The following is a 13,470-nucleotide window of genomic DNA, read 5'->3' on the forward strand; positions in this document are numbered from 1 at the left end:
GCTTTCAGCAACCATTTTAATTGCAGAAAAATATTAAGTTATTAGAGGAGCTGTAGACTTTATTTTACAATCCTGTAATTTATGCATAACTTCAGCCACCTTGGATTAGAACACTTCAGTAATATGTCCTATTGGTTCTTATTCTATTGCTTCTCTAAGAATGCTGGCAATTAGCTCTCTGGCATTTCAGGGTCCATGACTGTATTTGCATTACTTTTAACTAATCAAATTTAATTTGACTGCCACTAAGATCTAAGATAATGACATTTAGATTTTAAAAAACATTTTGTTCATTTAAATCACCCAGTCTTATTTGAAGACACTAATGAAATTACTTTGGAAATAAAATTCTAGTGTTAGAAAGTTCAGAAGTCTGGGCATAATACCAAGGCTTTAGACTTGAGCTGCTAGAGGAAACCCTGGTGCCTCCTCTATTCAGTGTGTAAAATTTAACTAGAAATAATGAATATTATATATTTTGTAGGATATAAAGATATTGTTATAGTTTAAAATGGATTGCCAAAGGCTGAGTAAGACAGTCGTGTAGAGACAAGCCAACAGCAGGAGGCACATTATAATTTGTTCACAATAAAAAGGATGTGAGAGGCTGTTTTTTTTATTTTTTTTTTCTTGCTCAATAATACTAATCTTTTTTGATCGTAATGACAGATTATAATTTGTTCTGCCAATAGGAACCACTCCAAAATAGATTTAGGGGAACTGGAATGAGCAAAGTTCATAAGAGAATAATCCCTAGCTGAAGGTTTCATAAACATCTCTAGAACGTTAAGCGACCTACCACGTTTATGTCTGTGTTCAGCATATCAATACACCATTTAACATTGCACTGATTGAAAGAGAGAATGTCTTCAATTATTGTATTTGCCCTCTTCAAAGCAGTGTTTCATTGAGAAACCAATTCTTATTTTGGTCTTTTTTTCCATTTAATAGTTATTCCAAGACAGTTATCTTGCTGACAGAGCAGACTTGGAATCTGGTGTGGAGGAACATGACTTTTTGTTTAAAAAGGAGTTTTTGCAATGTTTCAAGTATAACATGCTTATTACAGTGAGGTTTCTCTGCACTTTGCAGAGTTTCTGTATGTAAATCAGACCAAGTACATTCTAGTTATTCCTCTGACTTCCCACTAATCTCATGTCCTGTGTACTTACATGTAACGCAGCAGCTTTCCAAGTGGAACCACTAGCAGTTGTTCACTTCCACCACACGCTTTTTTTTTTTTTTTTTTTTTTTAAAGGTTCACATTCCTCTCAAGAAAACAGTATCAGATCAGCTTTCTAAAATCCCTGTTGCTGAGCTAATTCAGTGGCTGTTAACAGTTCAGGCCAGTTGCAAAGCTAGTTATTGCAGAAGACAGAACAACTTCTGAAACAAGGACTTCCATATTCCCACTTATTTCTGCTTTTACATAAAGGATATATTTACTTCTCTACTATTCCCTGACCACTGCAGCAATATACATAGAGGAAAAAATGAGGAACTACAGCAGCTGCTGGTGGAGCTGACTTCTCTCCCACAGTGTGCCCACTAACTCTACTTCTTTTTGTAATTTGGAAGGGATCCTGGTTACCTTCAGCTTTCCAAAGATGGAAAGACAGGATTTCTTGTCCTTTTTGTGTCAAAGCTAAAAGAAACTCCTTGACAGTATTCCACAAATATATTACAGTGAAGGACACACTATAGGCTAGGAAGGCCAACAGATCTGTAGTAGAGAGTACAGAAACAATAAAGAATAGAGATGCTTTGGAAGGCAAGGGTACTTCAGTTTCAAAGGTCACAAATTTTATTTGTTCAAGAGGAAAATGCAAATACACTTAAGACTTCAACACTGTACTGCTATTTGTGCACTGTACTTCCTTACTGCAACTTCACAATTCAGCTGTTTGTCTGGTGAGAGAATGTACCATGAACCACAGGGCATGTGTAGTCCTGACAATACCAAGAGTAGTGCCAGTGTAGCTGACAAAAGGAAAAAAAAAGAAAAGAAAAATGAACAACAGATGTGAGCCCCTTAATCTTTTTTCATCTTCCTTGACTCTCACAAAGGTAAATTGGTATCTGTCGTCTTGACTCTGTCGACTACTGAGCATCTCTATTCTTTCAACATTCCCAACTGTGAGAAGCAGGGCTGTGCTGCACACCACTGATTCATGTGACACGTTTCCACCCCTCATTTTAAACGTAAACTTCATCACCCCTCCTCAAGCTCCACGTGTGGCTGCGGCGTTCAGTACTTCCCAGTTCAGAAGCATCATGGGGTAGGAAGCCTGTCTTGCTTTGATTTGGCCTAGTTCTTAAATGATTTTTTTTTAATAGGAAAAACTCCTGTAACCTGCCTAAAACACAGAAGTAATGAAATTCTGGCCCATTTAATGGTAAACGGAAACTGTTCTCACACCTTCAGCACTACCAAGAATATCAGAACATTGAATTAGCTCTGAATCTGAAAGACAAAGGGGAATTAAGCAACGGGGTCACTTAGACTGGCTGAGGAGTAGAGTGAGTGTAATCAATACGGCATAAAGACACAAGCGCAGGCTGCACAACCAAATATCAAAGAACATTAACAGTGGTTAAAATGCATGAAAATCCAGGACAGGGAAATGCCAGTGCTTATTCTATGAACAAGATATTGAACTAGAAAAATCTAAGATATATGTATGTAGGGAAAAATACATAAACCTGTAATTGACCCTAGTAGAAAGATAACATGATACTATTTTAAGAGCAAGTTATAATGCAGAAGTGATGATATATTTAAAAACTACTGTTTTAAGCTACTGCAAATATACAGTGTATGGTATATAATGTTATACTTAAGAAGCTGAATTTTGTTTGTGTCACTGGAAATCTTTACATTCATCTTTTTAATAATTAACAAAAAAATTTACACTATTTCTCTACAATGTTTAAATGTAGCATAGAAGTTACAAAATAAACATATACAGCACAGCTACAGGCTACATCCAGCAGAAAACCGGGACTTGCTATCCCATTATCAGATACGCTCTCAGAGAATTACTGTGAAGCAAGACTGCATGTAGCAGTGCCACCTGGTGACCAATGCTATGCCACATTCCTCTTAAAAACAATTGCACACACATTACATCAAGTACTAGATTTTTCTTTTTTTTACCATGTGTTAAAGTTTACTGTTTCAAAGATAAGTGTGTAAAGTATAAAATTGAAACTGAATACTCTAATTTATATGTATAAGGATGCTTTGTAATGTAAACACTAAGTATTTGGAAGCTATGGCACCTTACACCTAGCCAGCAGAAACAACTCTCACTTCTAAGCCAGGCCATAGTCATAGGAGAAAAAAAATATCTCAGAGAAGAGAAAACCTAGAATCACTAAAATCAGCCATCTGAGAAAATCAACCACTTCACCTTCATTACGTTCCCAATAACAAAGTCACAAATAATTAAGAAGAGTATCCCAGTGCACAGGGTCTGGCTGGAATGGAGTACACTAACTCAGTTCAAAGGGCAGGTGACTTCTTCACCTTCCCCCAGGAAAGACTTGAAAACAAAGTCTTTGAGAGCAGCCAGGACTAGGCACACCAAGTGCCAAGCTTCATCCCTCTAGTAAATTGCTTCCTATGGGCAACTCTAGTGCCAAGAGAAAAACTGGAAGAAAGTGCATTGACAGTGCTATGTGGTAGAACCAGACGTAAACATGCAGCCCGAAGTGCATGGTGACAAGCAAATTCAGTGGTTTATGAGGTGACCGAGCCTCCTACAGGCATCAGGGAGCACTGTGGCAGCACACCATGCACACTAAACCCAGCTCTAGGCATTTACCGTATCATGTGCTGACACGCACAGACCCAGCTTCCTAAACTAAGTGCATGGCCATTGAGCTAGCAGCCCCACCTAGAGTCATATATTTGTGAAGTGACTGCCACTACAAAAAGAAAAAAAAACACAGGGCAAATCAACCACAGGGCACTGGATAGAGGCTGTTGAATATTAAGTCCCTCAACCTGCTGTAAAACTTCTTAAAAAGCAGGGTGTTTTTCTCTGCAGGTAGATTAAATGACTCAGGTGCCTTTTTGTGTTATTCTGGTACCTACAAAGGCTAAGCAGAATAACCCTGCATGCCTCTGCAAAGGACTGGAAACTGCCCTCATACTCAGAAGAGTATGAGGGCAGTATATGAGAGGAATAAAACAAATATGATACGGAGGAGAGCAAGCAGGAAGCAGCACTGTTCTTCCTCTCCACCAAACTGCATTCCCTACTTTCATTTTTAGTGGCTCAAAGCTGACGTAACTTCAGGTGTTTTCAGGTGTTCAACCCAAGTGAAAAAGCTTGGAAATAGGAAAGTTTTTTAAACAAGGAAGGGGACAGGTTCACAGTGAACAAAAAGTTACACACTTCTAAGAAGGCAGCACAACTCTGTGGAAGCAAGAACAAAGTAACAGGGACACAATTTTTTTCTTTTGGCCATGACCAGGCCAAAACATGCAGCTAAATATATATACCTCATTAGTGCACAGGAGTCATTTATGTATCCTTTGTGAGCCTTTTTACCGAATACCATTCTGCAAGGGAACTGGTGTGTTTGAAAGTAATTAAAAAAAGCCATGCAATGAAGACATACAGATGTTGCCAGGGGATTCCTTCATTATTCATTCCCTTGGCCTTGTTCACTGTGTAATACCCTTTCTTCCCTCTTCCTTTCTCTTGAACTGTTGTAGGAAAATGTTGAAGAGAAATGGTATATTTGTGTCCTAAATAAGCTTAAGAAAACTACTTAATGAATTTTTGTAAGAAATTGCATGTGATTTCATGTCCTCTTTTCCAGACTCGATATAGCGTTCTCTAGCTATAATCAATATAAATATTCTTAGCAGCCTGCAGTTATCCCTCAGTTCTTTGCTACCCCATCTCAGAGAACTGCATTTGTCTGAACCTCATCCTAATCTAGTGAGGAAAGAAGTTTAGGCATAGTCTAATTCTGAATTTTTCCCATTATTTACAAGAGACTTTCACACAGTAGGCTTAAAACAAAACACAGACCATCTTCGTCTTTTGTTATCTGTATGTTTAATGACTGATTGTAAACTTACAAAAATATCATGTGATACAGATTTGTATCAATCAGCAAGTACAATTAAGAACACACAAGGAACTCCCAGTTCTCTTGGAAAAGATCTGGATCCTGCACATATTGAACAGCTCAACAGCTTGTTTAAACATGTTAATAGTGCTATCCTGAAAACTTTTTTTTTTCCAGAAAGTATGTAGTTCCTCCATTATACAGTATATGACTTCCTTGTGATAGTGATTAGACAAGCCTCACAGCTTGTGTACGCAGCCAACTTTTAATCACATCTCCTAGATGTCCATAAACACCTCTGAGAATTCTCAGAGAGTTGTGCTGCACACATACCTAGGGAACTTCCAGCCAGCATTACGATCTGCTGGAGTTCAGTGACACTTCAGAAAACATTCCTTAATATTTCTAGAACATTTAACTTGACAAAATGTAACAGTTACACTTCTGAAGCTGCTAACTTTTTCCTCATGGCAATGGACCAAAAAAATACAATAACAAAACATTTTCTCATTACCATCCAGGGTTTTCTGATTTTCTGTTTTTAGAACTTAAGACATGATTAACTGAATCTTTTTTCCATCCAGTTCCAATGAAGGCACAAGTATTTCCAGCTATATGAAGAATTTAAGTGCATCAAACAAACTGAAGCATTTGTAATGCTTTACAAAACAAGAAGTATTCTTTTTTTCTGGAATTCTTACAATGATCAAAAACAGTTCACTAGACCACAGCATGACAGTGTTTTCCAGTTGTGTTTTACACTCCAACTTCTGCACATCAAAAAAGTAGTAAAAACATCAGCTGCCCACTTTTCCACAGAGAGGGTTTTTTGTACCATGTTCAGCCCCAAGCCCCTGCAGACAGAGAAGGGAAAAGGCAAATGGGAAATGTTTTCTTGAGACCATTTTGGCACAATCCATTGAGAGGGGCCCAGGAAACAGCATTCTGCTCTCCCCAGCCTTGAAGGAAACACCTCTGACTACAGCAGCACAGAGGAAGTATTGTCCAGACCAATGGCCAAGACTTTTACTGTCTTAATATAAAGATGACAGTGTTTCACTTAATTGGGTCCTAAGAAACTCCAAGAACTGTTTTTATGTACTATGCATAATGCTATTAAAGAGATATCCCTTCTATATTTGAAGGAGTGCAGTATGCTTTGAGCACAATGCATTGCAGTCTATTTCTCAGGAGACAAAGGCAGACAAAACTTGCATCAATGACTTCCAGACAGCTTCTAAAAAAAGTTAATACAAATTTTTATGTGGATCAGAAAGGTACGCATTTTCACTTCAGGTAGCATGAAATCACTTGAGGATCTGCCCCAACAGAACTGGTTCTTGGTCTCTACCATCCTGAAGTTAAAACAAATTTCAGCCTGCTTATTACTAGTTTTCTCTCTTCAGACTTTCTGCTCTACTACATCACCAGCAGATCCTGAAATGCAACAGTAGTGTTCTTATTCCACCCCATTTGTACTTTTGGTTTTTAGTAAAACTCAAAAACTGAAATGGAAGAGTGAGCATGCTAGCACACTGGATTTGACCCCTTTGAAAATGTTCCCATTCTCCTTCAGAATCCAAGTCAAAATTTGACTGGTTAGGACGCTGTAAGAGCAAGAGAACAACACAGTCCAGAAGACTCCTGCTGCACAATACAGCAAGCACAGAAATCTTGCCGACTTTTAGTACACTAATTTTTCTGATCTTCTTGGCTAACACACCAGCCTGAGCTTTCAAGTTTCCTCTCGATCTTTTTTAGTTCAGAGCACAGAGTGAGACAAACACATCAATATTCCAATTTAATTAGAAGGCAAACTGCTAATCAAAACATCAGAGTGCCACAGATTAGAGTTGGATTAAATACAAAGGCAAAAATATATAAAAATGCTTTGAATTAAGTTAACTTTTTATATTTAAACCTAGCCTCCAGACTTCATTTCAGATGAAAAAGTTGAGATCTCCAGAGAAGTTTTAATGCATTAACTCAGTTTTCAGAAGTCTAGGTGGTGAGAAGTATTTAAAAATAACCAAGCTGTTAAGACAAATACATGATCCCGTTAAAAGAAGACTGGAACCCTGGTCTGCAAATACCTGCAACTAACTACATGACATTGCTACTTTTAAGGAATATGTACACTTATGTTGTAATTTTATATACTCTATAGGTTAATGATCTCATTGTTTCCAAGCACATCTTAACTTTACAGACAAAACTGTTATCATGGTATTCACACTCCTTTCAGTATCTCCTTAGTCAAATTAAGATTTTCATGTCTTTTTGCACTCCAGAGCTAAATGTCTTCTTTCTTAAATGTACTTTCTTATTCTTGGATAGTAGAAAGTCTATAGACACTTCTCTGTACACATCCTGATTTTTTTTTTAGGATGATTAAGAAAGCTGACCAGTTTTACAAATCCTGTAGAGTTGACTTCAAGTATTTAAAAGTGAAGAAATCTTCAGAGCAATGCAAGGATGATGCTGACAAAAACATATGATGCTGCTGATACCTGCTGAAAGGACAAGAATGCATACCTTGCTGAACAATGGCACTTGTTCCTTTTGCAGAACAGAAAGCTTACTTGATACAAGTCTGTCAGAGACTTTAGTGCAAATAAAAGAGTTCTGTTCAAACTGTTTCAAGAACAGCTGCCATTTCCTTGAACTGTCTGAAGAAGTTCTGAAAAAGAAGAGTTAAGATAAATTTCAGTTGCACAAAGAAAAGCTTGACCTGTTGTTCAAACTAGGACAATAGACAAAAATCACTTAATCCATTGTTTGCCTCTTTCATCCTGTTAGAATTTGCATGTTGAACTGGAAATTTCTGCATTTCTTTTTGGGGGTTGGTTGGAATTCAGGCACATTCACTATTAAATCTACACAGTTGGTGACTTATTTGCATGGCTTTGCTTATTAATAGAAAAGGATGCCATGGGGAAAGAAAACACACCAAGTAGCTGTCACACCACAAAAGAAAACAAGGTATCTCATGCAAACACTTGTAATCCCAACTGAAATAACCCATACTTCTCACATACAGCATCCCTTATGTTAGTTAAAAGCAAAATTATAAATAGGTTTCAACCAGATGGAATACAAGATTTCAGAACACTCTGAATGTGATTCAGCATATCCTCCTCTTATTACTTCCCACCCAACTCCCACAATTTTTTTCACCTGTAAGCCTGAAAAATATTCTGCATGATGCATTGGCTCTCTAAACAGGAAATGACAGCAGAAATGCCATATTTATTAAAATTAAACCAAGTTACTCAAGCTCATAAATGAAGGCACAACAATTAAGAGCCAACTGTGATGAGGGAGATTGACCTCCACTCTTTATCATTAGCAAAGGCAAGGCATCACTCAAGTTTTAGATTTTGAGGCTAGTGAGCTGTTTCATAGATATACAATATTCCCAGTTTCTAATAAAGCAGAGGGATATAATTTTTTTTAGAAGTCTTTCAGAGTTGTCTTTTCAGCTATGAAAAGTTGTGACAGTAATTGCTGCTAAATTAACGTTTTATGGTAAGTGTTGTAGAACTAAATGTAAAACTAAGTATTATTTCCAGTCTTAATTAATGTTTCATTTTTCAATTATACTAGCGTGATGCTTATTTACATGTATACAAAGTACACATTTGCTTCTTCACAACAACGCCACTGTTGTTCTGTAAGAGACCCAATCAAACGACACAGGATTACAGACCTTGAACTGTGGGATTGTCATTTCAAAAGTTTTGTCCGTTATTTGTCCTGAAGGGTCTGCCACTTTTAGTGTCACTGTAACATAAGGATACTTCAGGGACCTGCAGGTGTCAGAGCTCATTGCAACTCCAACCTTCCATTTCATATCTACAAACTGTGGAGAAAATTGTTGGAAACAGTATTAAAGGAAGAGATCTAGCCTACCATTGCTGTTCTGTGGGACAGATGTTTTTACAGATAACACAGGACATTTAGAGCCCATATCTATGTGATAAACACACACGTCAAATATTCTGAAAACAGCCTTCTGCCATTTCTATTCATACCAGAAGGGGACTGAAAAGTACCCAGTAACTTACTTCACTTAATCTGTTTTGCTCATTCAAGTGTTGTTAATATTCAAGAAGTTCCAGTAATCACAGAATTTCTAGGTTGGAAGAGACCTCAAGATCATCAAGTCCAACCTCTGACCTAACACTAACAGTCCCCACTAAACCATTTCCCTAAGCTCTAATAGGAGCTTAAATCACGGAGTTCAACTGGCTTGTTTATCATCCATGGTTTTATGTTCTTTTTAACAACTTCTAGATCGAATGAATATGAAAAACAGACAGTACACAAAAAAGTAGCAATAATAGGCTTTAGATGACCTTTGTTGTACATATTCTGACTAGACTTTCAGCAACACATACCCAGGAAACCTTTGGGCAGCCAAGATACCATCATGTCCTTTACACTACAATGCACACAACGAAGCGCTGACATTTCTGAAAATTGTTAGTTCAATTGTGTTTTGTTAGTTAGTTACCTGCCCCACTGTGGCCATGTTTCCTACGTCTTCTGACACGCTGACAGATTTGCTCTGCTCATTCCATACATGACGAATAACTTGCACTGCATGTTTAGGCAGTGTGCTGCCTGCACTACCCAAGGTAGTGACGAGGTCCTCTGTAGAGAGGTTGTTTCTGGCTGCTGTGCTGTAGGGGTATCCAGAGAACACCACATCAGTTTCATCCTCCAAGATTTTAATAAAGTTTCTCACTTCACCCCAAATAGGCAATTTTTTTCAGCATTATGTTTATACGCACTTTAAAATAAATTGAGATACTGTGTTTGTTTTTTTTTTTTTATTTTAAATGCAAAATGTTTTACTTCTCTGGTAAGATGACTTCTGTATCCACTTTTAATGTGTCTTAATATGCAGACACTAAGCTTTGCTGGAATTACACAACATGCAAGATAAACACAAAAATAACCACAGCCTCGGAGTGCTGTTGAAAGTGAAGAAAAGAGCACAATTGAGTCACAGATGTGTGCATAGTGCAGTTAAGACTATTAAACAGTATTATTATTTTAGAAATGAGGCAGCTTAATTACATTTAGGAGAGGGAATTTAAGTACCACCAAGGGGCATGTAAGGACCTCTAAGCAGTGTTGTAATTCGCAATTACAGGAGTCAAACAATGCATAAAGCCACAACTGAAAAGGCAGCAAATCCAGAGGAAGACCAAGTGCCACTCAATTCTCCCCATGGAAATAGGTCAAAAAAGCAAGTGGAAAACCACCCCAGGTTTGTTCATGCAAAACCCCTCCGTCTAATCCCAGGGGCATCAATAAAACAGAAAGAGGGATAGCTGACAGCTTTCAAACTGTGATTAACTTTCTCTTTTATTTTGCCAGTAATTCTAAAGCTTGCAGACAGCTTCTAAGACGAACAATTTCACCTCTATTTTTTCACTACTAAAACTGAGTCCATGTATGTAGTTACTGCACCCTTTTTTAATCTTAAGAACACAAACTAAACCCTTTTCCCAGATCAGTTCATATCATACCCATATTTGTGTTATTTTGTGCTTACCTAAACAGAAAGGAAACAGCATTAGTTATTTTTGCCAGCTCACCCACACTGATCTCAATCCCAGATGTCTGCAGCCTCTAAAACAAGATGATCAAATTGTTACATGTAATAACAACTTATATGTGAACAAAAGACTCTACACAAACACATACATAAATAAATTGATTTGTGGAATGTATCCTTGTACAACATACACAGCAATTATATTGGCTTCTAAGTGTTAATATCCAAACTTACCCGACACAGTTCAACCGTATTTACACCTGGGATCTTATGGTTGAGATGTTGAATTATTTGCTCACACTGAGAAGAAAATAAATTTGAAAACATTTCAAATATGCATTTTAATATACAAGACACAGCAAGTTTCAATACTTGGAGATTACAACAACAGTGAAAGCTGGTTAATGCAAAAATGGACAAGAGGATGAGGCTTTAAATGGAAAGGAAAGAACAGTCATACAAGTGACTGATACTGAAATTATATCAAACCAAGAAGAGCAAATAAGCTCAAACAAAGGTTTTAGGTACTACCACATTTGCTGTTCTTTAATGCGCCATTTAGTTCAACAGCCATCCTGCTCAAGTACAGAGCTTTTGATAAGCAGAAGCTGAATGCCTCCTAGACTAGTTAGATTTACATCTGATTAAGATGAGAGAGAAAAACATATCCTTAAAAGTCTTCTGTGATAAAAGCAAATTTTAAGCAATCTCAACCTCTCTTAGCAGGACAGGTTTACTTCATGAATTGTGCAAATCTATGCTACATATACATAACCTTTGCTCTGCAACACACACAAAAAGAAGAAGAGCTTAAACTAAGATGCTTCCAAGAATCTAGGCATGCCAGAAGCCCTCTGTATCCCCCTCATTGCTCTACTTACCAGTTCTGCAAAGAAGTCCTGAGGTATTAAGCTAATCTTATCTGCCGCACCGCCAACATCTGCAAGACACAAGCAGCTGGGATCAGAAGCAAACCCTTCAGGCATTGTTATAACAAATCTTCCCTCTCCCTACAGATGTCACAGGTCATCACGGGTTTATTTACCCGGCAGGGATGCTGGGCTCCCAGCATTGGGCTCCCACTGCCGGCGGCGGTCTCGGCCGCCCCGGGCAGGCTCCGCCTGGCCCCGAGGAGCCGGGAAGGCGCCCCCCATCCCCCGTCCCTCCCCCGTCCCACCCCCGTCCCGCCCCCCAAGCCCCCCTCAGCCCCGCGCCCCCTCACCGAACGCCTCTACGGCCCGCGCCAGCAGCACAGCGGGGCCGGCGGCCATGGTGCCGCGCTCCCGACGAGGCCCCGCTTCCGCCACACGCCGCGCGCCCGCCTGACTGGCTGCGGGAGGGGAGGGGCGGGGCTACTCAGCGGCCCGGCTCTTATTGGCTGGCGGGCAGCGCGCATGCGCCGTACGAGGGGCTGAGGCGGGGCGGGGACTGGCCTTGAACACCTCCAGGGGTGGGGCATCCACAGCTCCTGTGGGCAGCCCGTACCAGTGCCTCACCACCCTCAAACTAAAGGATTTTTTCCTAATATCTAATCCAAACCTACCCTCTTTTAGTTCAAAGCCATTCCCCCTTGCCCTATCACTACACCCCCTGCCAGAGAGTCCCTCCCCAGCTTTCCTGTAGGCCCCCTTTAGGGACTGGGAAGTCACTCTGCAATAAAATTTCCATACTGAATGCAGTGAGTTTGAGGTGTAGCTGAAACACTGAAATGATACTGATCTTTTACCAGTCTCGTGTTTTTAAAACAACAACAGAAATATTCTTAGACTGTTCTAGCAACCAGTTTTACTTCTGGCTTCCCTCTATGTTCTAATGCAACAGCTTTAGTACAACTATAGTAAGACTGTGACCAAGCAGTGAAATGCAACCAGTCACATAGTAGTGCTGGCTAGTTTTAAATTATCTGTTGGATTTTTTTATTTTATTTTATTTTATTTTTTAGTAAAATGCAATTAAAGAATTTGGAATACGTTTCAGGCAAAGTGAAATTCTTGTGGAACGTGGTATGTGTGTTTATGAACTTTATACTACATTTATGGTACTTGGCCTCTCCCTTTTAAAGTATCTAATTAAACGTGCAAATGTTTTTGAGTAATATGTGTTTTTATGACCTCATGACTCTCAAAACACTCTCAATGTACATACAGGTAAGATCTGCCTGTGATAGGAGGGACATGATTCAACAATCTTTTTGTTCTTAACTTAGGTAACTACTGCATACTTTTGTATGTTATCTGCAGAACTTTGTATGCTATTTTATATTACAATTTCATCAAGTCTTTTACTAGTGCCTTTAGCAATATGACTAATATTTATTATGTTACGTTTCATTCATTTTCCAAGATGTGGAGATAGATGTGAATTTAAATGTTTTGGTGGTTTGGTAACTATAGAGTAATTCTGAACCATTTGCTGAAATTTTGAGCTGTTTTGGAGTTATTTTGATAGAACCATAGAATATACTGGATCAGAGGGAACCCACAAAGGCCATCAGCTGGGTCCTGGCTCCACACAGGACCACCAAAAATCAGACCCTATGTCTGAGAGCACTGTCCAAATGCTTTTTGAACTCCAGCAGGCTTGGTGCTGTGACCACTGCCCTGGGGAGCCTGTCCCAGTGCCCGACCACCCTCTGCATGAGGAACCTTTTCCTGATACCCAGCCTTACCCTCCCCTATTCCAGCTCCATGCCATTCCCTCGGGTCCTGTCACTGTCCCCAGAGAGCAGAGCTCAGCGCCTGCCCCTCCACTCCCCTTGTGAGGGAGCTGCAGGCCGCCATGAGGCCTCCCCTCAGCCTGCTCTGCTCTGGGCT

The 13,470-nt window shown here is 39.2% G+C and overlaps 2 protein-coding genes across 5 annotated transcripts in view; one reads left to right on the top strand and one right to left on the bottom strand.

Annotated features, from left to right (window-relative positions):
• Positions 1 to 5,056: 5,056 nt before the first annotated feature.
• On the bottom strand, positions 5,057 to 12,006 carry COMMD6 (COMM domain containing 6). Of its 3 annotated transcripts, none has more exons than XR_014696184.1 (8): positions 11,880 to 11,999; positions 11,539 to 11,597; positions 10,892 to 10,957; positions 10,655 to 10,731; positions 9,605 to 9,773; positions 8,798 to 8,950; positions 7,624 to 7,768; positions 5,057 to 5,942 (listed from the first exon to the last, which is right to left on the bottom strand). XR_014696184.1 is itself a non-coding variant. In XM_084530193.1 (7 exons), exons 1-7 carry the CDS (start codon positions 11,926 to 11,928, stop codon positions 7,718 to 7,720), a joined length of 624 nt encoding a protein of 207 aa, XP_084386319.1. In that variant the 5' UTR covers positions 11,929 to 12,006; the 3' UTR covers positions 6,877 to 7,717. The 3 variants fall into 3 exon arrangements, 1 of the variants encoding a protein (XP_084386319.1); XR_014696185.1 differs by lacking the exon at positions 5,057 to 5,942 and adding an exon at positions 6,877 to 7,103 and having other exon boundaries at positions 7,424 to 7,768; XM_084530193.1 differs by lacking the exon at positions 5,057 to 5,942 and having other exon boundaries at positions 6,877 to 7,768; positions 11,880 to 12,006.
• Positions 12,007 to 12,097: 91 nt separating this feature from the next.
• Positions 12,098 to 13,470, top strand: part of UCHL3 (ubiquitin C-terminal hydrolase L3) — a 54,011-nt gene continuing 52,638 nt past the window's right edge. For both annotated transcript variants that reach the window (XM_084527026.1, XM_084527025.1), the window contains exon 1: positions 12,098 to 12,660. The gene's annotated coding sequence lies outside the window, so the exon portion shown is untranslated. The remainder of the gene's footprint in view (positions 12,661 to 13,470) is intronic.

This window comes from Aythya ferina, assembly GCF_964211825.1.
Source record: "Aythya ferina genome assembly, chromosome: 1".
Classification (NCBI taxonomy): Eukaryota; Metazoa; Chordata; class Aves; order Anseriformes; family Anatidae; genus Aythya; species Aythya ferina.